At 50.8% G+C, this 25,186-nt stretch overlaps 1 protein-coding gene across 1 annotated transcript; it reads right to left on the bottom strand.

Moving 5' to 3' along the window:
* Positions 1–20,675: 20,675 nt before the first annotated feature.
* Positions 20,676–22,822, bottom strand: LOC123120041 (amino acid permease 3). The gene is made up of 3 exons (XM_044540050.1): positions 21,970–22,822; positions 21,735–21,877; positions 20,676–21,633 (listed from the first exon to the last, which is right to left on the bottom strand). Exons 1-3 carry the CDS (start codon positions 22,628–22,630, stop codon positions 20,998–21,000), a joined length of 1,440 nt encoding a protein of 479 aa, XP_044395985.1. The 5' UTR covers positions 22,631–22,822; the 3' UTR covers positions 20,676–20,997.
* Between the last annotated feature and the right edge of the window lie 2,364 nt (positions 22,823–25,186).

The following is a 25,186-nucleotide window of genomic DNA, read 5'->3' as shown; positions in this document are numbered from 1 at the left end:
GCCAAACAAGTTAAAACGGCCGAGGCCGGGCCAGTGATAGAATTCATATCCGGCGTTGTGCACCGTTATGGTGTTCCACACAACATTATCACCGATAACGGCTCCAATTTCGTAGCCGATGAGGTGAAAACCTGGTGTGCTAATCTGGGCATTAAGCTCGATTACGCCTCTGTCTATCACCCGCAAACAAACGGTCAAGTCGAACGGGCCAATGGTCTTATTATGAGCGGCATTAAACCCAGACTAGTGCGGTCTTTGAAAGAATCAGACAAGCACTGGGTTGAGGAGCTCGACTCCGTACTCTGGGGGCTGCGGACTACGCCCAACCGCACTACTGGATATACACCTTTTTTCATGATATACGGCGCGGAGGCTGTGTTGCCCTGTGATATTATTCATGACTCACCTCGAGTGCGCATGTACGAAGAGAGAGAGGCCGAGCTTGATCGGCAGGACAACCTAGATGCCCTGGAGGAGGAGCGCGATGTTGCAAAAGCCCGTTCCGCATTTTATCAACAACAGGCCCGCAGATATCAAAGCAGAGAAGTATGGGCCAAGACTTATAATGTTGGCGAGCTCATCCTACGCTTGCCGGAGAAGAAAAAGGACAAACTCAAGCCCAAATGGGAGGGTCCCTTCATCATTGACGAAGTTCTCACTGGAGGAACGTACCGCCTGCGTGATGCATCAGACAATCGCCTAGAGCCGAACCCCTGGAACGCGGCCAGACTCAGAAGATTCTATGCCTAGCGCCGAACTATTTGTTCATGTCCTTCTCCCTTTTGTTTCCATTATTTTTCTCTCTTTTCGTCTTTTCCTTGTTTTCTAGCCTGAAAGCTTTTGCGCGGCTAAACCGTGCACCTGTGACGTACACATCCTCGAACATGTACGTCCACTATGCCTGGGGGCTTCCCGGACGGAAGCTTATTATTATTTTCCGAGCATCAAGCTCATCACATATGCGTTTTTCCCATATGTACCTTTTCTTCGCCATTATATGCATCGATATGACTTAAGTTTTGGCCAAGCTGGGTTGCCTGGCTCCTGTGTTTATGCCCCACGTTCCCGTTAGTTCGGCTAGGGCATAAAGGGAGCACCTCTGCGATTGTTACTGTCGGGTCATCCGGATGTGTACCTCAGACTGGGTGAGGCCGAAAGCTAGCGTTCTTAAGGGAATATTCGGTCGGTGGATTAAAAATGTTTTTGCATTCATCCCATTGAGAACCCCCAGATGTTACGTATACTATGATTTTTTCAATCACAGTTCGAACATGCATTTAACGCATGCACACCCAGGGAAAGGAACCCTTAACGGAACTATTCTCTTTGGAAGATGTTTCTTACAATCATAATGTAATATAACATAACTAGCCGGATACAACTTGTCTGTTCAAGCAACCATGACCCCTACCCCTGGTTTCCACGCATACCCCGGTCTATTTTACCACTCAGGTATTCGGAAACACTCCGCACCATCGGGTCCAGAGGTCAAAGCGAAAAGGTCTGACATGACAATCATTTTACAATTTAGCTAGAGTTACATATGTCAAGGAAAGTACATAGTCACTTGGACTAAAACAATTCCTCCTCTATACCATCCAGCAGGCTGTCTAACTTACAATCCTGCTGGGAATACTTGGCGGCTACTTCTACTTGGTCATATACCAAATTAATGGGAACTTCTTTTCCATCTGACCCTATAGGTCCGACCCGGGCCATACAATTCGGATCATGCTTGGTATACCGTGTTTTCACCATGGCCCAGGCCTCTCGTGCACCCTCCCGGCAGGCCGATATTTTCCATAATCTGAAATGCCGCCACGCTCCCTTGAATAGCTGTACAAGCTCCTCCATACTTCCTGGAGGGGAGGCGGATGTCCATAAGGCCTTGGCAACACTTCGCATCGCATGCGGAGCTTGCTCATGCATTTGCGACAGCTCTTGCAGCAGATCGCTCGACGATCCGGACATCTCCTCTTCAGGACGGCCCGTCAGCATACCTACAAACATAACTCTATCAGTTCCTTTCATCTCCGAATTATTCGAAGGTAAGTTTGACCACATACTGAATATGCCACCTCGCAGCCTTTTATTTTCCTTCACAGAGTCAGCCAGCTGGGCCCGCACATCTTTCAGTTCTTCGCCCAGTTGGGTATTGGAATCCTAGAGCTTGTTTTTCTCCTCCCTGACTCGGGTCAGCACACGTTCGCCCATGGCGAGTAGTCTTTTGGATTCTTTCTCTCCCGCTTGAGCGGCTTTCAGTTGCTCCTCCAGTTGATCTAACGATCCTGTCATGAGATAAGCAACAGTATTAGCATTGCTGGCATATAGTTATCATTCCTCGATGGAGGGGAATATTACCAGGTGACATCTTCTTGGATTTCTCCAGTTCGGCGGTAACAGCAGTTAGTTGTGTCCGACACCTTTCTAGCTCTCGAGACAATAGGTTGTTCTTCTCTGTAAGCACCCGGTTGTACAATGATCCTTAAATCAGTTGTATCAACTGATTCAAGTCTCGGGGGCTACTGGTATATAATTATCATATTGGGACAATGTAAACTTACCTGCACATCTTTTAAATGTTGATTCTGGCTCTGGTAAGCCCATCTCGAGCAGCTCGGATGTATGCATCAGCCGAGTTGAAGGCATTGAATGCCTCTTTTGTAAATTTGGGGTCTCGTAAAACGGCCCTCCGGCGCCGATGATTCATGGCGCTCTCCACTTCCGAGTTCGTGACGGATACATCATCTGAATCCTCTGCCGAAGGACAATCCGGCCCCGCTCCCGTATCAGCCCCTGTCCTTGCGGCGGGATCTGGATCCTGGCTGTTGGGAGTATGACCGGCCGGACCCCCGGACATAGTCCGGCGAACTCTTTTCCTAATACAGGACAAACGAAAAAGTCACAGTTAGATGTGACTGCCAACGGGCATATTTACAAATCCATACCTCTTCGATGAAGGCTCGGTCGTGCCTTCATTTGCCTTCCTCTTCGAAGGCTTGCTCGGCGTGGGGGCCGCTCTCTTTGAAGTAGCCTCTGGGGTAGCATGGCGCGCCAAACGCCTCCCCTTTGAGCACGAGATAGTGCGGTGGGTGAGGCAGAACGGGGAAACACTTTCAGAGGAGATGTCTCCTGATTACTTACGTGTGAAGCAGGGAGAAGACCGGGATAGTCGGCGGTGATGGCCACTTTCGTGCCATCATAGCTCGCCTGGTAAAACACCGCATCCTCGAGCACCATGAATATATCCGGATCCTCTTCGAATCCAGGGTCAAGGTCCCGGTTGTGGCCCTCTGGCTGCGGGGCGGGGCTGTGAAGCCCCTCGGAGGAATATATCCGGATCCTCTTCGAATCCGGGGTCAAGGTCCCGGTTGTGGCCCTCTGGCTGCGGGGCGGGGCTGTGAAGCCCCTCGGAGATCTTTCGCCATTGCTGTTATAAATGGACGGATTAATATTCACTGAAAGTGGCTCAGGGATTGGAGTGAGTAGAGCAGAGGGGTTGGGACTTACCCAACTAGGAGGATTGTACATGGAAAATCCATCTCTGCGCTTGATATGAAGAAATTCCTCTTCCTCCCCTTTGAACAGTTCGGCCAATATTTTGGCCAGAGCGGCGGGGGTGTCCGGACCCTTCCGGCCGCAGCGGGAGGCGTCATCCTCCCCATTGTAGTGCCACATGGGAAGCCCTCTGTATTGGAGTGGCTGAACCGCCCGTATGGAAGTCGCCATTACCTCGACTATAGATAATCCGGACTGGGCGGGCGTCCTTATCTTGCTCATGAGTTGACGAACTTTCGCACTATCTTCCTCCTCGAGGCTCCAAGGGCGCCAACTATGGCGTTTCTTCAAAGGAACGCTTGTGAACTCGGGAAGACCCCTCCGAACTGGGTCAGGAAGTGCGACGTCCTCGATATAGAACCATTCGGAAGGCCATTCTTTGGATGGTTTCTTTGGTGTGCCGGACAGGTGTCCGGTCTCGGCGATGCGCCATATTTCGGCTCCGCCCACTTCAAATATTGATCCCTCGTGGTTGTGCGGGACGAGATAGAATAACTTTCTCCACAATTCAAAATGGGCCTCACAACCCAGGAATAGCTCGCAAAGAGCGACGTAACCCGCGATATGCAGGATGGAGGCAGGAGTGAAGTTATGCAGTTGGAGGCCATAATACTCCAGAAGCCCTCGGAGGAACGGATGAATTGGAAATCTGACGCCTCTTAGCAAGTAGGGAACGAAGCACACTCGTTCCCCCCCAGATGGGTTGGGGAAATTCTCCGCCTGGGCCCCGCCATTGAAGGAGGTCAATCCTGCCCGAACAGGGACCAGATCCGTGGGGGGAAGAAATCTCTGTGTTTGCAGCTTCACTAGCTGACCATGGGATACGGAACATTTCTCCCAATCGCCTTTTTCTGGGACGCAGGGATGAGAGGAAGAGCTAGGAGCGCTAGCCATGTTGGAGTGGTCTTTCCTAGCAAGCTCTGTGGATTTTTCCGCGTGGTGCTGAATGGATCTGAGATCCAATCTCTTTAAATAGACACTCCTCCTTACATGGCCGGGGTGTTATGTGTAAAAACACCCTGACCTCTCGCATTTGCTCGACACGTGGAAGCTGAAGTTGTTGATACGCAGAAGCCGAGGGGTACGCCATTAAATGGAAAGCCAAATACATCACTTTGAAGTCATCGGAGGAGGAACCAGCCTTGCAATGCCGAAGACAATCTACGCGCCGGACACCTCGTCATTGAAGTCTGGTTCGGGGGCTACTGTGGGGGTCCTGGACTAAGGGGTCCTCAGGCGTCCGACCTGATAGCCATGGGCCGGACTGATGGGCTGTGAAGATACAAAGACCGAAGACTCTACCCATGTCTGGATGGGACTCTCCTTGGCGTGAAAGGCAAGCTTGGCGACCAAATATGAAGATTCCTTTCTCTGTAACCAACTTTATGTAACCCTAGTTCCCTCCGATGTCTATATAAACCGGAGGGCTAGGTCTGTAGAGGCAAATAATCATAATCGTAGTCATACAGGCTAGACTTCTAGGGTTTTAGCCATTACGATCTTGTGGTAGATCAACTCTTGTAATACTCATATTCATCAAGACCAATCAAGCAGGAAGTAGGGTATTACCTCCATAGAGAGGGCCCGAACCTGGGTAAACATTGTGAACCCCGTCTCCTGTTACCACCGACCTTAGACGCACAGTTCGGGACCCCCTACCCGAGATCCGCCGGTTTTGACACCGACAGCAGGCTATAATGCAGGGAGGACTAGTGGTGCCAAAAGTTCCTCCAATTGTTGCATATCGGGCCCTCCACCTACTGAGTTAGCTCAATTGCCATCTGATAGATTTAAGCCAAGAGAAAGAGTGAGCCCACTGCCATCATTGTCAGCAACTTCGGGATTAACAACATCCAAAGGGCCAAGCAGATCATTGAGCTCAATGAAGTCCTCTGGTTGCACCTGCATGTCAACTCGGGCCCGAGGCATAGCCAAGTGGCCCCAGCCCTCATCCTCAGGTTCCATAACCATGACATCAACATCTTCATTATCTTGTTGAACCAGGTGTGCTGCAACAGGTCCCACTAGCATATTGTTCTGATTAGGGTGGTGAAACTATTCTGGTGGTCTTGGGTGGGGATTGCCATCTGCTGGAACTGGGTCTTCATCTGGTGGGGGCTCCCCTGCTGGCATATCTTGGAAGATAACCACAGGACGGGTCCAAGACTGACCACTAAGGTTGTTGGCCCCGGAGACCACAATACTGGCTGGAACATCTCTGAGGGCATCAATCTTGACCTTTACAGCGACAGCAGCGTCAGAGGATTTGACTATGTCCCAACTTGCAGCTCACCAAAACTGGATGTGGCATTGAATAATTCTTGAAAAGGTCTGAGGTCACCTGGGAATCCCACCAAGAGAAGCCAAACATCTCTGTGGAGGGAGAAATTTTTTCCAGTTCATCCCCTCATTGTGCTTCTGGAAGACAAAGTGGACATCGTCATGCTGATGAGGCCCAGAACTAACAAGCAAACCACGATCTGCAGCACTGCGAAGACGCACAAAAGCCTGACCAAAGGGGCATCTAGTGATAGAAACCACCCCAATCCTTTTTGACTGAAGAAATTCCTGAAGGATCTCTCTAACATTGACGAACGCAACCTCACCGACCGGCATTGGGATGATGGTGACTATGGCAAGGTCTTCATTTGTCGGCGTGAGTTTACCATGGATGACGCGGTGGCGAGCCGGCCGGCCTTCAACCTCAATGGCTGGACATCCCGCAGGAAGGAAGGGCACAGGGTCGGAGGGAAAGGTAGCCATTGTCGGCGATGAGGTAGCAGGGGAGGAGAGGATTGTTGGCGGAGGAGTGGAGAGCTATAGCAGTGAAGGATTTGGGCGGTGGGAATGCGAGGCGGCAGGGGCGGTAATGCGGGTGGCAGGCTGATTTGACTGGACCGCGGGTTGCGTGACCCTCTGAGAGTGGGGTCAGGGTGGGGTGCGAGGCAGTTGTCATGGTCATTGCCCAAAACCGAGTTGAGAGACTGATTTGTTGCCCCGATCTCGGAAGCCGGAGCATTCAGCGTGCCACCAAAACGGCAAGTGGCCTGAATGTGGCCCAGACGCTTACAACCGCGGCATCAGATTCTGTTATTGCAACTGGGTCGTAAGTGATGACGGGAAAGACAGCGAACACAGAAGTTGGGCCCTCGTCCTCCAGCTTGAATGGGCCTAGGCCCAGACATTTGAAATGCTGAAAAACCCGCCTTAGTAACTGCAATATTATTGGGTGGAGTTAAGACGGGAGAAATGGCAGGCACTGACTGCGCTAGGCGCTCTGAAGCGGAAAGAACAGCCGGATTACGGTCACGAACCGCATGAACTGAGGAATCTGGGCGCTGAAAGATGCGTGGGGTTTGAACAACAGCAGCATATGATCTACGATCACTTGAGTGATCGACAAGAGTCCATTCCTGATCTAGTTCCTTAAGATAGAGTTGATATTCCTTTCGAAAGTCAGGTCCACCTCGACCCCAAAGAAAGAAACCCACGCTGAAAAGCTCATTTACATAATTCCCCCCTTTGATAATCGCAAAACCCACATCCTTAGATGAGACACTGAATTTGAAGGACCAATTTTGGAGGCAGGATACTTTGAAACGGGACGCATGTCAACCGAAGCAGGATTAAAGGATGAGACTGACCGATTCATTGTTGATGCAAAGTTTAGATCTGCTGATTTCCGTGACGATGAAGAATTCTCTAAGGCTACCACCCTCCAGATGGTTGACAGGAACCCCAAACTGTTTCCAGATGTAGGCCTCGAACGCCAGGCCTGGCTCGAACTTGAGATCCGAGAGCGCCATGCCAAGGAGAGAGAGTGGACACCGCGGCCGGGGCGGCCAACGGCGGGGTTTGGTGGCTGCCGGGCCGGAGTGGCCGGCGGCAGGGCTATGCGGCAGGGCTCGCCGACTAGATATTTTTTTTGGAGAAGGAGGATAATTTTTGCTAGACGCACTATGAATATGTTCTTCGCTTCATCGAATGATCGATTTATCTCCGGGGTACCTTTCTTCGTGCCAAGTTGCAGTCACCTTTTTGACGATTCAATCCATGCTGAAGCAACCGTCGCGTACTGCTTTTCAATGACAAGTGACAGCACATCCCTACACGATGCACAGAGATGCTTTTTTACTCACAGCCAAGTTCCAAATCATTTTCTCTCCATGAACTCTGAGTCCGCATCACCTAATCGGTTGTATATATTCCTGGCGTGTGCAGTTTTCTTGGACCTTTGAACCATCTACTCCAGGAAAAATATGCTACCTTCATTGTAGTAGTCGCGGTATACGTTTGTATAAGTTTACTTTATCGATTCGGATATGAACAGATGACTACAGTGGATATATACCTGACGATAGATATGCATGTTTACTACTGTAGGTTTTGTGGGAATGCTGTCAAGGATCTCATGAAGATCTGCGGGCATGCACGCACGTTGCCCGACTCGACTTCCATCAGGCACATAAAAAGGTGTCACTAGACAACTGATTAAACATACTTGTATTGACTTCGCTTTAGTTGGTCCGTAAAGATGCACGTAAGTACTTCCTCCGTCCCATAATGTAAGACGCTTTTTGACACTAATGTAGTGTCAAAAAACGTCTTATATTATGGGACGGAGGGAGTATTATTGTATGGAATATATACTGATAGATAGGTCGAGGATCGATGTAGAGTAGTAGTCGGTAATAATTTGCACACTTTCTTATTCACAGGTCAAGCTATAGCCATAGCATATGGTGCTTTTCAGTTCATGAAGTTTTATATTGCGTAGCTACTAAATTAGGTGTTTTATATAAGGGTTAAAAAAAGGTATTTTGTATAAGGTGCTTTGAACTTGGGATTGAAAACGATAGCTTTGATGTGGTATGGACTTGCAGTATATTGGAATGACAGGCACCAGAGTCTAATATCCCTGTGCATCAATTATTGGTTACCTTTTGCATGGTCAAACTGGGTCACTTGAAATCAGGGAGGTAATTTGGTTTTAAGTGATTTTTTAAAAGCGTGGGCGTAGATCTTTAGACATGATGTAAATCCGGCAAACACGGTTCGTCGACTTCACGTGTCTGTCCTCTTGCCCACCTGGTGTACATTTTTGTTGTGGTTTTGATAGCGACACGATGATTAGTCAATGCCAATGGACAATCCAATTGGTAATTTGGCACGCATGCCACTGGTTTCTTGCTAAACTCTAGGCACCAACTCTCCCCTGTTTTGCTTTCTGTTGGCTTTTCACAATTCACACGCTTGTTCCATTAGTTACATTTGGTGTACTTACTGACTGATGCATGATTTATGAAATAACAGGACCATATGTTAACCAAGTTGGGGTCTCAGCCAAGGTTTTCCTGGGTGTTGTCTCGCCCCTGGTCACGAGGGTCTGAAATGTCGAAATTGAAGGTTCGGTTAGGATTGTTGCACTCGGCATACTAGTGTAAACGGTGATCAAACATAGGGACTTTCTAGGTGAAAACCTTAGATTTGGGACGGATCATGCAACAACGATGCACTAACATCGCCTCCCTAAGACTTCTTCGACAGAAGATCAAAAATAAGTTTGAATTTAGTTTCTTACAATGGATAGACAATAATATGTACTCCCTCCGTAAACTGATATAAGAGTATTTATAGAATATTAAAGTAGTAATCTAAACGCTTTTATATTAATTTACAGAGAGAGTAATAGCATGTGTTCCATACCTAGAGCAGGCATTGGCTGATACTTAGGCCAAACTTTGACCCCTCTGGGTTTTGTACTATATTTTATTTTATTAATATATTTACCGTAGAACTATTATTCTACGGTGTTGGGTTCCAAGAAAATGGTGTGCTTGAAGCATTGATAATATTCTCATGGTTAATAAGGCCAACTCCAGTGCACGACCCTAAATAGACGTCTGTTTTGGCCTGTTTTCGTCCGTTTGGGGCGGCAATGGGGTCGCCCATGTCCGCTTGGGGTCGTTGCCATATCGGTGCACCCAACGCGCGGCCGCACCCTAAATCATGTGCAGGGTGAACGTGATTAAAAAAATCGCAAAAACAAAAAAAATGCCGACAAAATTAAAATAAACGCAAACGTAAAAACATAATTAAATATCTCACGACCCCATAATGGCCCCGGTTCCACCGTTCACATAGATTTAACTAAAATAAAAACAAAACAAAAGCGCCGCCCGCGCGCTCCTGCCGTGCCCCTCGATGCCGTGCCCGTGGCCGTCTCCTCACGCGTCGCCGTTGTCATCGTCGTCGCCGGTGAGGTCGATGTAGGGCGGCGGCTTCCAGAGGTGGGCCGGTCCCTGGAAGGCGGGAGGCGCCTGCACCACCTCCCCCCGTGGCGACGGCTCGTGCTCCGGGGACCGCGGCGGCGTGGGGCACAGTTCACGGTCCCCACGGCGTCGGCCATGTCGCTGGCCGTGCACGACCAGCTCCACCGCCGGCCCACCAGATCCGGGTGGAACACGGCGACGGGCTGCTCCTCCAGCACCTCCTCCCTCCTCACCTCCTCCTTGACGTCCAACATCTCCAGCTCGGGGAAGGCGACGTCGCCGGCGACAGAGAGGGCCACCATGGTCTCGAGGCCCTCCCACTGGTGCTCATCGTGCGTGTTCATGGAGCCTTTCATGCCATGTTGAAGGAGCCAGGCCTCCTCCTCTGTCATGCGAAGAGGTGGTGGGGCCGACGGAGAGGGCGAAGGCGACGGCGACAGCGTGATGCCGCGCACCCGCGTACGCCCGCGGACGTGGGGAGGGCTCGGAGCATGCTCGCGGTGCTCACGTGGCCGCCGCGGCCCCGATGAGGTGTCGGCAAAGAAGGACGCGCGCCGCGCGTCGTGCTCGTCCCGCAGCCAAGTGTCCCAGAGGCCGGAGTCGACGGCGTACCTGGGGTCGTAGTACAGGTCGTCTGGCAGGAGGCGGTGGAGGCGTTCGATCTCCTCGCAGTGCGCACGACCGCTCGTCGGGACCGGCGGGATCGGCACCTGGTCCGCGGATAGATGCCAGTTATTAGGGAGATGCACGTTGCTCCAGGGAAGCGTCGTTCTCGTCACCCAATAATGACGGCAAACATCCACGTGGATGTAGTGCCGGTCGCGCTCGCCGTCGGCTGTAAGGGCGATGGAGAATGCGGGAGGCGCGGGGGCCCTCCGTGGGGGTGATGCGGGCTCATCTTTGACGCCGCGGCGGCGGCGGCCCGAGGACGAGCCAGCCTCGCGGTCGTTCGCCCCCTTTGCGGCCGGTGTTCCACCACCCCATGGCTGTCGGTGGCCGGCGAGCTCGAGGAAGGGGAAGGGAGAGCTAGGGTTTGGGTGTCGGGTTTTGAGGAGGCCGCGCGACTGGATTGGGAGCATGGACTGCGACCGGTCCATGACTTCCCATTTAAGAAGGACGCCTACCGCGCGCCTGGACGGATGACAGGTGGGGTTGACCGCGCGTGCACATTTATGTTGGGCGGTGGGAGGTAGGTGGTCGTTTGCCACGCGGCCCCAATGCGGACGAGCGGCGCGTCCGTTTGCTGTCCGCCTGGACCCAAAACGGGTGCATGTTTGTGCTTGAAATGAGCTGGGCTGGACAACAAACGGACAAGATGGGTCCAGTGTGTCGCGCGTTAGGCCTTGGTATCTGTCCGTTTTGCCCCAAACGGATGGGGCCGGACGGAATGGGATCGCGCGCTGGAATTGGCCTAACCCTACATCTGCCCTTTGGTTGAAATGAAAGTAAAGGCAAATTTGACAAAAATGACTTATGGACGAAATCAAATCACAGAATGAACTATCCGTGAAACTATTTCACGCGGCTGACCTTTTTGTGTGACGTCCGACACAAAGGCGTCACACTACACTGTGCAACGCCTCACAGATAGGCGCTACACGCCTGGCCAGCGTTGCACCCCAGACTGCCTAAAAATTGTTAAGTCATTGTACAGAGCCTAAGAGCTAGGCGCTGCACTGTATAGTGTGGCGCCTAGCTCTCAGGCGCTGCACTAGTGGTTGCACTATAAAATGAAGCAACCACTAGTGCAACGCCTAGAAGCTAGGCGCTACACTGTATAGTTTGGCGCCTAGCTCTCAGGCGCTGCACACTGACTTAGTAATTTTCGGATAACACGGGTGCGACGCTGGCCACGCGTGTAGCGCCTATCTGTGAGGCGTTGCACAGTGTAGTGTGGCGCCTTCGTGTCGGGCGTCACACAAAAAGGTCAACCGCATAAAATAGTTTTACGGACAGTTCATTCTATGATTTGATTTCGTCCATAGATCAAATTTGTCAATTTTACCGAAAGTAAACAAGCATCTTTCCTGTTGTGAAGTTTTGTCGTCTAGAGAGGTGGAGTTGCGTTTTACAAGGTGTGATCCAGGTTGTTGAGGCACACGCACTACTAGCATAATGGGTAGCAGATTTCCCGCCCATGCAGGACACGTACTGCGACTGTCTGTCTTGTTTTGCCGTTATGTAAGAGCAACTTTAGTAGATCCCGTAAAAATTCGACCGGCAAAACGTGTTTATGGTTTCACGAAGATCGCGTTTGCGGGTCAAAAACATGCGTAGCCGAACAGAACCCGTATCAAAACCTGCATAATTTGAAAAAACACTTTTGCGGAAGAAATTGCACAAACATAGTTCATCACATACTACATAGTTCATGTCATGATCAACAAACTACAAGCATAATTATAGTACATATAATAGAGGGGTCGGATCTGACGGCGGCGAGGTCGCGGCAAATGGACGACGCCGTGGAGGAGTCGGACGCTCAATCCTCCTCGCCGGAGCTGCACAAGTCGACGTACTTCGCCGCCTGCTCCGCGCGGATGCGGCGCCACTCCTCAGCCTTTTCTTTAGCGGAGACGTTGTCGGCGACCGCCTGCCGCCACTCGAGGGCTTCGAGCTCCTCGGCGTGGCGCCAGCGCTCCTCCACCTCGCGCACGCTCCGCTCGGCGATGGCGGCGGCGACGGCGGCGAAGTCCGCGATGTAGTCATCGGGCCCGATGACTCCGCGGCGGCCGAGCGGAGCGGGCTCCTCGGGCTCCTCCTTCACCGGGACGAAGGCGAACGGCGCCGGCAGCTCCGGCTCCTCCTCGTCGTCCGACCACTCCCTCTTCACGGGGAGGAAGCCCGCGTCGGAGGACGAGGAGGATCCGGCGTAGGACCTCGCGAAGGAGAAGGACGCGCGCCGGCGGTCGTACTCCTCCGTCTCGCGGCGGTTGAAGCTCGCCGGCGGCGACATCCCGTGGTTGGTCCACCTCCGGGCGCCGCGCTTCCTCGCGCCGTCCGACCGGACGCACCGCTCGCGCTCCGGGTCACGCTCACGGCCGGATCTGATGCCGGAGCCGCGTCCGGAGCTCCACATTCGCCCCCACATGGCGGCTGGAGGCGGTGCAGGTGGTTGCCGGCGGCGAGAAATTGGGAGAGGGGAAAGGGGAATCGGGTGGCTCGCGGCGGCGGGGGGTAGCGTTTGGACCCGCAAAAGGGTCGCGGAACCGCAGTTATACTGCTCGGGGCGTGCGGTTTGCGGGCTGCGGCAAAAAAATTTACGGGCCGGGCAAGTATGCGGGCTTTGTTCTGGCCGAAAAATTGGGCCGAGCCCGCATACTCGCCGGAATTTTTACGGGCCGGGCGTTTTACGGGGTCTGCTAGAGTTGCTCTAAGCCAATATGAACACCAAGTCTTCATGCATCGCGCAGTTAGGGTTTTTTTTCCGTGTACATCATGCCCTTGCTGAGGCCTCAAAATTTTTATCCTTTCATTGTCTCAAGATACTGTACTTGTATTGTTGTGTGCTGGGAGCAAACGAAGTTCACAAACCGAACTACTTATGCGATCTTATCGCAAGGGTGCATTAATTATTCCCTTTCATCATCCATCTTTGAAAAAAGAATTAAGTTAAGCATATATACTTGTAGAAGCTAGTAGAGTAGTATGGTTTCCTCACGTCGACAAGGACACGTACAAACGGTGGTTGGAGTGCGTACAGTTTTTGCTTGGGAGGGAACAAATGTAGGCTGGGACCTCAGTCGAGAGCTAACAAGACGCCAGAACAAGGAACATGGCTACGGTAGCTTACACGACCCGGCTTCTCCGTTTCTCTCGCCACTTGCACATCCACGAGACGAGCATATGGTCCCTAGCTAGCGGAGAATCGCAGCATTCATTCACTGATCTACGGTTGTAGTGTACGAAGCTAGTCGTGGCGACCCGCCACCGTGAGGATCGTTTATCGTGTGGGCCCAACTAACGAGGCATGCGTGGACTTTTCTTACTTCGAGTACCACCGCAGTCCTAGTGTTTGACTCGCAGGTCGCCGTGCGCTCGCAGCTCCTCTCATCATATGGGCCAGGGGAGCGGCGTGGCCAGCCAGCACCCACAGCGGTCGTCGTCGTCGGTGAGACGTCCCGTCCGTATCTCGGCCGGTCCAGACTTTGAGAAGATTCTCCCAAAAAGGTGAGCGGGCGAGCGGCATGGGGCGTCCGGACGTTATCTCCATGGGCCACACGGCTCCTCTCACATGAGACGAGAGGCTGACCAATGTGTGCTTAGTTTACATGCTAATCATGTTGCCAAAGCTCATTAGCTTAGCCAGCTAGCTAGGAATCTATCATTTCGAGCGAACGAACGAAGGAAGCAATGAAACCTAACGTTAGGCCAGCGCATGACTGCGACCACACGTACACCACCACTTTCGCGTGTGAACATGTCTCTAGCATGAATTTATCTTACATTTTCCTAGAGGCAATGTCTGAATTGCTGCCTTGATTAGTTTAGGTGTTTCTCGTGACGTTTGAGGATCCGCAATGGCGGAGCCAGCATCGGCCCACGCCCCAGGCCGGCCTTGTTTGAATTACAAAGCTACATTGCTTATGTATGCTACAGTCGCTGAAGGATTTCACGGCCACGCCCGAGGCGGCCCGGGCTGCCTGAGACTAACGCCGTCACTGAGGATCCACCTTGTGGACGCCAAAATCATGAGATATAAGGTTTTGCTCTAGGTGGTCTGTCTGCTTTTGAGTTTTATTTTCTGTTGATAGTAGTATGTACGTAAAAGGCAAGATGATTTCAGTTAAATAAAACCGGAGAAGAAGTTCTCTTTCTAAAAAAAAAGAAAAGAGTGAGTCGTCTGATCTTGGTCTTCATTTGCACATTGACGAGTTGACCGAACGAGCACCCTGTCAACTACAAATCCTTCCAACATCAACCTTAGCCGTACCACCATTAATGGCAGTTGACTCACGAATTTGTTGCGGCTGTAGCTTAGCTAGTGCGTTGACGAGAAGAGAAGCAGAGCAAAACAAACTAAAGGCAACGCGTTGACCTCCATAGAGATTTCGAGTGCATGCATGGGGCCGGGTGCCCACACGATCCGGCGGCTAGCTTAGCTCTAGCAAGGCAGTGCGGAAAGTGTGATACATCCAAAGGGATGGCAAGCAACTGTCCGTAGTGCTGCGGCACATGGAGATAATCATTTAAAGGTAGTCCTATGATAACATTTTAAGTGCACTTTTCTTGTGTGAATCTAGACACAAAATGACCCGTGGCCGGCCCTAGGCTGTGGGGAAGTGGCGGAGGTGTTGCATGTGATGATCGTGTGTTGTTGCTATCACTGATCCGATATGGATCTTCACACGCACCATCAAAACCTCTCCTCCTAGCCCACTAACCACTACGCACTAGCTATAGTACGTCCAGGGCCGGAATGCACGCGCTCGCGCATGCCGTGTGCGATTCCACAACCACGGCTCGTCTACATTTTTTTTCTTTTCGAAAAGGGGATCTCCCCGGCCTCTGCATCAGAGTGATGCATACGGCCATCTTATTAATGAAATAAAAGGTTCCAACAAGGTTCCAAAGTCTCCGACTGAAAAGTAGTAAAAAAACAGCTCACACAGAGCTAAAGAGGCTGGACACACAGACTAGTCAAGATAAGACGCCACAACCGGCTGGCTAAAAATAGATATGTAAACTAATGGCCTATCCTATTACATGACCGCCATCCAAACCGGTTGAAAATATCCCGAGCTAGCATCTCCCAGCGGATAGATCCAGTAACCAAATGCTCCCTGGCCTCCATCGGAGTGAGTAGCGACCATGAACGGATCATGGCTGTGGCTCGGAAAATAACCTGCAAAAAGTGAATACGTGATGTTCTGTTAAAAACCAAATCATTTCTGCAAGTCCAGATAGTCCACAACAAAGCGCAAACTCCAACACGAATATGTCTCGCTAATTCAGGCTCAATCCGAGTGAGCCATGTCCCAAATAACGTATTGACAGAATTCGGTGGAGTAATATTAAAAGCAATGTGAACCGTCCGCCAAAGTACTCTGGCAAACGGGCAATCAAAAAAGAGATGTTTGATCGTCTCGTCCCGATCACAGAAGCTACACCTCGTAGGTCCTATCCAATTACGCTTAATCAAGTTATCCTTGGTTAAAATAACCTGTTTATGGACAAACCACATAAACACTTTTATTTTCAAGGGAATTTTGACAGCCCAAACATGCTTGGAGGTAGGAATGGGGCTCGAATTAATTACATCAATATACATTGATTTAACCGTGAATACTCCAGACCTAGTCAGTTTCCAGCGTAATTCATCGGGTTGTTGAGAAAGATGGACATCCATTAGTCTCCGAACTAGACGGAGCCAATCTTCCCAACGATTGCCCACTAACGACCGTCTGAACTGAATATTAAGGGGGATGGATTGAAACACCGTAGCAACGAACACCTCACGTCGTTGAACAATGCGATATAAAGACGGATATTGAATGGCCAAGGGTGTCTCTGTTGGAAATATGCCCTAGAGGCAATAATAAATGGTTATTATTATATTTCTTTGTTCATGATAATCGTTTATTATTCATGCTATAATTGTATTGTCCGGAAATCGTAATACATGTGTGAATACATAGACCACAACCTGTCCCTAGTAAGCCTCTAGTTGACTAGCTCGTTGATCAATAGATGGTTACGGTTTCCTGACCATGGACATTGGATGTCGTTGATAACGGGATCACATCATTAGGAGAATGATGTGATGGACAAGACCCAATCCTAAGCATAGCATAAAAGATCGTGTAGTTTCGTTTGCTATAGCTTTTCCAATGTCAAGTATCTTTTCCTTAGACCATGAGATCGTGCAACTCCCGGATACCGTAGGAGTGCTTTGGGTGTGCCAAACGTCACAACGTAACTGGGTGACTATAAAGGTGCACTACGGGTATCTCCGAAAGTGTCTGTTGGGTTGGCACGGATCGAGACTGGGATTTGTCACTCCGTGTGACGGAGAGGTATTTCTGGGCCCACTCGGCAATGCATCATCATAATGAGCTCAATGTGACCAAGGCGTTAGTCGCGGGATCATGCATTGCGGTACGAGTAAAGAGACTTGCCGGTAACGAGATTGAACAAGGTATTGGGATACCGACGATCGAATCTCGGGCAAGTAACATACCGATTGACAAAGGGAATTGCATACGGATTGATTGAATCCTCGACACCGTGGTTCATCCGATGAGATCATCGTGGAACATGTGGGAGCCAACATGGGTATCCAGATCCCGCTGTTGGTTATTGACCAGAGAGGCGTCTCGGTCATGTCTGCATGTCTCCCGAACCCGTAGGGTCTACACACTTAAGGTTCGGTGACGCTAGGGTTGTAGAGATATATGTATGCGGAAACCCGAAAGTTGTTCGGAGTCCCGGATGAGATCCCGGACGTCACGAGAGGTTCCGGAATGGTCCGGAGGTGAAGAATTATATATAGGAAGTCAAGTTTCGGCCATCGGGAAAGTTTCGGGGGTTACCGGTATTGTACCGGGACCACCGGAAGGGTCCCGGGGGTCCACCGGGTGGGGCCACCTATCCCGGAGGGCCCCGTGGGCTGAAAGTGGAAGGGAACCAGCCCTTAGTGGGCTGGGGCGCCCCCCTTGGGCCCCCCCTGCGCCTAGGGTTGGGAACCCTGGGGGGGGGGAGCTTCCCCCTTGCCTTGGGGGGCAAGGCACCCCTTCCCCCCCACTTGGCCGCCGCCCCCCCCTTTGGATCTCATCTCCAGGGCCGGCGCCCCCCCCCAGGGGGCCTACATAAGGGGGGAGGAAGGTCAGCAACCTACAGCCTTGGGCGCCTCCCTCCTCCCCTGCAACACCTCTCTCTCTCTCGCAGAAGCTTGGCGAAGCCCTGCCGGAGACCTGCTACATCCACCACCACGCCGTCGTGCTGTTGGATCTCCATCAACCTCTCCTCCCCCTTGCTGGATCAAGAAGGAGGAGACGTCGCTGCACCGTACGTGTGTCGAACGCGGAGGTGCCGTCCGTTCGGCACTCGGTCATCGGTGATTTGGATCACGGCGAGTACGACTCCGTCATCCACGTTCATTGAAACGCTTCCGCTCGCGATCTACAAGGGTATGTAGATGCACTCCTTTCCCTCGTTTCTAGTAGACTCCATAGATGCATCTTGGTGAGCGTAGGAAAATTTTAAATTATGCTACGATTCCCAACAGTCTCGCCGAGCCAAGTATCCTCCGAGAAGCGTGTACTAGCGCCGTTGCCAATAACAACCTTTGTCCTATTAAACAAAGATTATTTGACTTTCATGAGGCCTTTCCAGAAAGGCGAGTCAGTTGGCCTGACTGTGACCTGGGACAAGGACTTTGTCTGTAGGTACTTGCTGCGAAGGATTTGGGCCCACATGGCATGAGTCTCAAAAGAAAGCTTCCACAGCCACTTGCTAAGAAGGCATCTGTTCTTAACTTCAAGATTCTCAATACCAAGACCCCCTTGGTCTTTCGGTCTACAGATGATATCCCATTTTGCAAGTCTGTATTTTCTTCTTAGATCATCACCCTGCCAAAAGAAACGCGATCGATAAAAGTCCAGTCTTTTCCTAACACCAACTGGGACTTGAAAGAACGATAAGAGAAACATAGGCATACTCGTGAGCACCGAATTAATCAGAATTAATCGGCCTCCATATGACATGAGCTTGCCCTTCCAGCAACTCAGTTTCTTCTCAAACCGGTCTTCGATGCACTTCCATTCTCTATTGGTCAGCTTTCTATGGTGGATTGGAATACCTAGGTAAGAGAAAGGTAATTCCCCCAAGTCGCACCCAAACAATTGCCTATAAGCCTCCTGTTCGTCTTTGGCTCTACCAAAGCAGAACAGCTCGCTCTTATGAAAGTTAATCTTTAACCCGGTCAATTGTTCGAAGAGGCATAACACCAGCTTCATATTTCTCGCCTTGGCCAGGTCATGCTCCATAAAGATGATTGTATCATCAGCGTACTGAAGGATGGATACACCTCCATCAACCAGATGAGGTACCAAGCCACCCACTTGACCATTCTCCTTAGCCCTTCCTATCAAGATGGCTAACATATCAACCACACTGTTAAACAAGATAGGGGACATCGGATCTCCTTGTCTAAGGCCTTTATGTGTCTGAAAGTAATGACCAATATCGTCATTCACTTTAATTCCCACACTCCCTTTTTGCGTAAATGATTCAACCTGACGTCGCCAGGCTTCATCAAAACCTTTCATACGCAATGCCTGTTGGAGAAATGGCCATTTAACCTTATCGTACGCTTTCTCGAAATCCACCTTAAAAATGACCCCATCTAACTTCTTGGAATGGATTTCATGGAGCGTTTCATGAAGGACGACCACCCCTTCAAGGATGTTTCTGTCCGGCATGAAAGCAGTTTGGGAGTGCTGCACCACAGAATGCGCAATCTGTGTGAGCCTATTAGTCCCGACCTTGGTGAATATTTTAAAACTAATATTGAGTAGGCAGATCGGCCTGAACTGCTCAATTCTCACAGCATCCGTCTTCTTAGGAAGTAGTGTCAGAAGAAGCCTACCGATGTCGAACGCCAACACACCACTGCACCACCTTCCGCCGACCTGGTCGCCGCCTCCGAGGAAAATCCCCAGATAAGGCTGAGGTCGAGGAAGACTTATTTCTCATGCCGTCGCCACCACCATCCAAACGCCGACACCTGAAAATCTATCCCTACCATGTACAGACCGAGGGCACAAATCCGGGGCTCCCCAGCTCTCCTGCTACCGCAGCTGCTGCCGGAGAGGGGAGGAGCCAATGGCCTGGCCGGCGGCCAACCGAGGGAACTTCTCCACCTCCCTTTCGCCTATTGCGAAACGAACCACTGCTGTTAAAGAAAAGGAACGGACCATAGGATATGGCTGTGTTTCTAAAAATACATGTTGGATTATGTAGACCGATTGGCTTACACACACACACACACTATTATTGGCGCTATTATAACTTATCTCTTCATGCAAGAAAACAGACTCTTCTTTTTCGGAAGGTCGTGTTAGTTGAAGTTTAAACACATTAATTTTGTGTGGCCAGATTTGGCATATCCCCCGTGCTGCTAGCAGCTAAACAGAGCAGGACAGCTACATACTCCTATAATGCAATCACCAATTATCACAAACAAATATCTAAGAAGCAAATGCAAGGATTCCAAGTTTGCTTGGCCGTTCTTTTTCATTTTCCATACCCGCAAAGAAAATAAAGAAAGCAATATAAATGGTCCATGTGAGCGCGCTTTCGTGATTAGTACCCTGTGTACCCATCCTACTTGGCTGTCCACCCATTTCTTCTTTGGATGAGAGAAAAGAGCTTATCATCAATGATCTACCTAAGATTCCCCACTTGCTAATCTAGATATTCTCTTGCAAACAGTGTGCCGCAATTATTTGTTTCAAAAACGTTGGACCATTTCCTTTTGTGGGGCACAAGTTAAAGTAAGATAACTTTACATCTTTTGTAAGCTCAAGAGCATAGGCTTGCACCTCTCTAATGATTTCATCAAGGTTCAAAACATCTAGTTGAGATTACGGATGTTGCGTTGATTTCAGTGAACCCCAAAATTATTCATGTATGGTTCAGACAACAATGGGTCTTTATCATGATTTCGAAGACTATAGGTATTCCTAACAATATATATAAGGACCCTATATATAGATGTCAAGAGAACTGAGGCACAAGGATATTTTTCTTGGGTGGGGCTAGGTCTCAATCATTGAGACATTCACATAAGATCTCATGAATATAGCATTAAACAAGATATGCCTAAGTCTCACTCGACTAAGATTTAGCAAATCTGAAAGTTTTATCTTGTCTTCATGTGTATATACTGGATTTTTTTTCCTCTGGTACACCAGATTGTACAACAAAAATTAGGTCCCCTTGACAAAAAAGGAGCTATTTTGCATAAGGCACCCTACGCTCTTAGTCTTCATTACAAAGAGCACCTCCTGCCGTTCTGCTTAGGCCCCTCATTTTCCGAGGTATGCAACCAAAGGCCGCCTAATCCGGTAGGTGCAATAACTAGGTTCAACAGGGGCCTCTCGGCGAACGTGTAGTATGTATGTATAGCATGCGGTTATAACTAAGTTGGTGCACGTGCGGCAAATCAGCCGCTGAACGGCTTGTACACTTTGAGAGCTTCGATGACGTTGGCGATGGAGCCCGCCGCGGCGGCGATGGAAACGATGAGGCATCCGACGCTGAGCATCCTAAGGCAGATCCCCTGCATGCTCCGGCCGGGCACGCCGCGCTGCCTGATGTACATCTCGACGGGGAAGTAGACGGTGAGCGGCCAGAAGGAGACGGCGCCGAGGAGTCCCACCACGTTGCCGAAGAACGGGAGCAGCATGGCGAAGACGGTGGTGAGGCAGACGAAGGCCGACCGCCACGTCAGCCGGAACACGCTGAGCGCGAATGGCCCCACCCGGAACTCGCGGGAGATGAAGACGCTGTCTGGCCATGTGGACGCGGCCCAGCGCTCGACGAAGGCGAAGATGGGCTGGCAGAAGACCTGGTAGGCGCCGACGAGGTGCACGACGATGGCCACGTTGGCGATGTCCAGCAGCCAGAAGGGCTCGTAGAATCCGAACCCGGTGAGGAGGTTGTCGGGGGCTGCGTCACCGAACGCCGCGTACCCCATGCACCCGCACAGCATGTAGAACACCGTCGTCGTCGCCACGCTCAGCCGCGTCGCCTGCTTCATCACCTTCGCCTCAGACGGCGGCGGCGCCCTGATCGTGTCCTGAGAAACACCCCTATGCCAGTCAGCGACAGGAAAAACAGAGCAAAACGACGAATTACACTCACTGAGCAGAGCACAGCTCGGTCATGGCTTTTACGTACTTGGATTTCTATGAGGATGTTGGAGAAGGAGTAGGCGAAGGCGATGTCGCCAAATGCCTGCAGGCTGCGCCACACCTTCTGTGTGGCCGTGATACCGACGCCGATGCTGATGCCGGTGAGGCTGCCCTTGATTCCACCATTGGCTGCAATTTCATCGTCTTAAGTACTGTATAGGATAACTTATATACGTACTAATAAGAAAAAAAAGGGTATGTTTGGAGTTCCGACGACATACATATGGTCTGGGTGATGCCGAGGGAGAGTCCAATGCCGGAGTAGGTGAAGGACATGACTGCGGCGACGATGGACAGCCACCATATCTGATCGAAGTCGGGGATCTGCGAGAAGACGATCTGCACGAGGCCGAAGAGGATCATGTATGGGTTGCTGGAGCTCTTGCACGGGTCCGCGTGTCCGTTGGCGTGGAAACAGTCGGCCCTCCTGATGGCCCGCATGCTGATGGAGGAGGCGATGGTGTAGCCAATGGCGACGCCGACGAGATTGGCGTACTGGATGACACCGCAGAAGATGACCTTGGGACCGCCGAGGTTGGAGCGGACGGCGTCCATGTAGGTGTAGTTGCGCTTCCCGGTGGCCGGATCACCCGTGCGGTAGCACTCGGCGAGCAGGGTGGAGGTGTAGTAGATGACGGCGGCGAAGAGGAGCATGACAGCTGGGCCAGCCACCCAACCGAGCTGCGCGATGGCCCAGGCCAGCGAGAGCACGCCGGAGCCGATGACGGCGGTGATGATGTGCGCACTCGCCGTCCAGAACGTGCCGGAGCGGCGGGGCCGGCCGTCGTCGTCCATCCACGCCGCGTCCCCGGCGTTCCCGGCCTCCACGGACACCTCCATGGGCGCCACCACTTTCTTGGCGCCGCCGTTGCCTACCGCCATCACTTAAATTGTGCTACTACGTACTCGACAATCCTCAGCTAGCTTGACTTCTCGTAGAGAGAACTGATCGAGTTAGGCGCGTGTGAGGTGCTACCTAAGCTCAGCGCAAGCTTTAGCTAGCAGCTAGTTGACGACTGGGAAGTGGTGTGTTCTTGGCCAGGAGGCGTGCGCCTGTGTGGGGAAATGGGAGGGAGGAGGGGAGGTGTATATATAGAGGCTTTGGCTCTGGCGCCCCGTGTGAACATTACTGTTGAGAATTCTAGCTTCCTTGCTTTTGCAGTGCGACTGTTTTGAGTTTTTGTTGACACGCTGGCATCGAAATGACGGCAAAACATAACATAGTCGCCAAGCTGTGATGGTGTACTTTAGATGACCGTCATGGTAGCTGATTTCGATTTCTTTCTACCTCATGGAACACCTTGTTGATTGCTCATAGACTAATAGTTTCTTCCTTTGAACCTGTACGGTTATTAGACGTCGAATCTGCGGTCAAGAGCTTAGGTTTAACGCATGATGTACTTACGGTACGCATACTCTGGTACTGATAAGACCCAATCATTTATCTCGTCGCGTCTTCATTATTGCCAATCAAATTTGGCAAGAATCTCGTGCGACAAGATTCGATCACATCGCGCACAGGCACGCGGATTCTCCACGGCTCGCCGCGCTAGCGACGTGGACTGAAACATGACGTGGTGGAGCCTAGCTGGCAGATGGGATGCGGCACACGCTCAAGGTCGAAGCGCGCATGCGTGCTCCGAGGTCAAACATGTCCATGTCAGTCAGCGGTGAACCGTGTCTCCACGCGGCGTTGGCAGTGCCCCAAACTTCCGCCGCTCACTTCGGCCGTATTTGGTTGCTCCTATCATCTACTAATTCTCAACTTAATTTAATTTAAAAGCCATATTTTGACCGGACGTTTTCGAAAGCCCAACCGGACCCACGCGAAAAGAAATTGAACTGTTTTCGTTCATTCATTATTTGACCTGCATCATACGGACTTTAAAGGCAGACCCACTAGAAACTGCCGAATCGATAGTTTCCAGCAAGCCAACCTCAAGTGTTGCAAAACAGAGCACGTGGATGATGCAAAAATTCAACCTGGTTCGGTCTCATAGGTTGTATACTTGAGGTTGAATGTGGTGCAGAGATGCAAGAGAGCTTCCCACTTTGGGGGTTTCCTCCGGAGTGGTGAGCCCCTGGTCTTCGGCTCCAGCAACAAAAATCCAAGATGCTTCGGCCAGGAGGGCCAGGGCCAAGACATGGCGCTTGCTCCGCCAAGAAGCTCCGGCCAGGAGGGCTAGGGCCTCAACTCACTCGCACTCCCTGCCGTACGGTCGTGACTCAAGGCCAACAGGGCCAGGGGTCACGACAGTTGATGCCGTCTAGCTTCAAGCTAGCCACAAATGTTGCTAGGACTAGCCAGGGGGCAAAACCTGGCCGCGCTGGGGCATCATATAGCTAACGCTAATCAGCATCTGGTCCAGAAGGGCTAGCTCCTTTTCCAGTCAGGAATGCTGGAGGTGCTGAGCAGTGCGGTAGCTGCAAAAATTGCAGGCGCGAATGCCGTGGGTGAACATGCTATGGGTGGATATTTCACTTTCAAGGCTACAAAGTCTGTTATACGCCATCCAAAGAGTAGAGGGAGAAAAGCTAGAAAAGAAGGAGGTAATGACCGCTTGAAAGATGCTCGTATGAAAATGATAGGAAAAAAGAAAAGACCTCTTTCCGTCGCTCCTCCGACGGGTATAGTAATACAGTGTTTTCTTTTGAGAAAAATAATATGGATAGGTTTGAGCGCATGTTATATGATAATGTAGATATATCAAGTAAGAGAGTGTGTACAAGTAGGGTGGAAATGGTTAAGGATGTGGATGGTGTAGTCAGCCATGTAGCAAAGGAGACGGAGGAGAAGGAAGAAGAATATGTGCAGGAGAGGAGGGAGTCGGTTGGAGATGATGGCGCATCGGTGGCCTCTGGACAGGAGGTCCTCCTGGCAAAATCAAAATCCTTGGTTGGAACTGCCATGGGATGCTCTCTACCACGACAGTTAGGGATCTCTTGGATCTTCAAGGGTGTATTCAGGCAAACTTAATTTTCCTTTTAGAGTCCCACTTGAATAAATGTCAAGCTGATGACCTTCGTGGTGTCTTAGGTTTTGATTCCATGTTTGTGGTGGAGAGTGATGGTCAGGTGGGTGGCCTTGTCTAGTTTTATTATAAAGTGAATAGAGTTGAATTAAACTATATGTCGCCAAATTCTATTGATATTTTATTTATGAATGAGGATGTTGTAATGTGGCGTTTTACGGGTTTTTATGGCCATCCAGACTGGACTGATTGTAATTTATCTTGGGTGGTTATTCATAACCAGTATAAAAAGGGTAATTATCCATGGGTGGTTTTAGGAGATTTCAATGAGATTTTGTTTTCGCCGGAAAATGAGGGTGGCATTGTGAGACCAAACGTAATGTTGAAGGACTCCCGTGATTTCCTCACAAAGTGTGGTTTGGACGACATATGGTTCATTGGCAACCCCTTCACTTGGAGAAGAGGT

The sequence above is a fragment of the Triticum aestivum genome, chromosome 5D (assembly GCF_018294505.1).
Source record: "Triticum aestivum cultivar Chinese Spring chromosome 5D, IWGSC CS RefSeq v2.1, whole genome shotgun sequence".
In the NCBI taxonomy this organism is placed as follows: domain Eukaryota; kingdom Viridiplantae; phylum Streptophyta; class Magnoliopsida; order Poales; family Poaceae; genus Triticum; species Triticum aestivum.
This window is presented reverse-complemented; position numbering and strand designations above follow the sequence as displayed.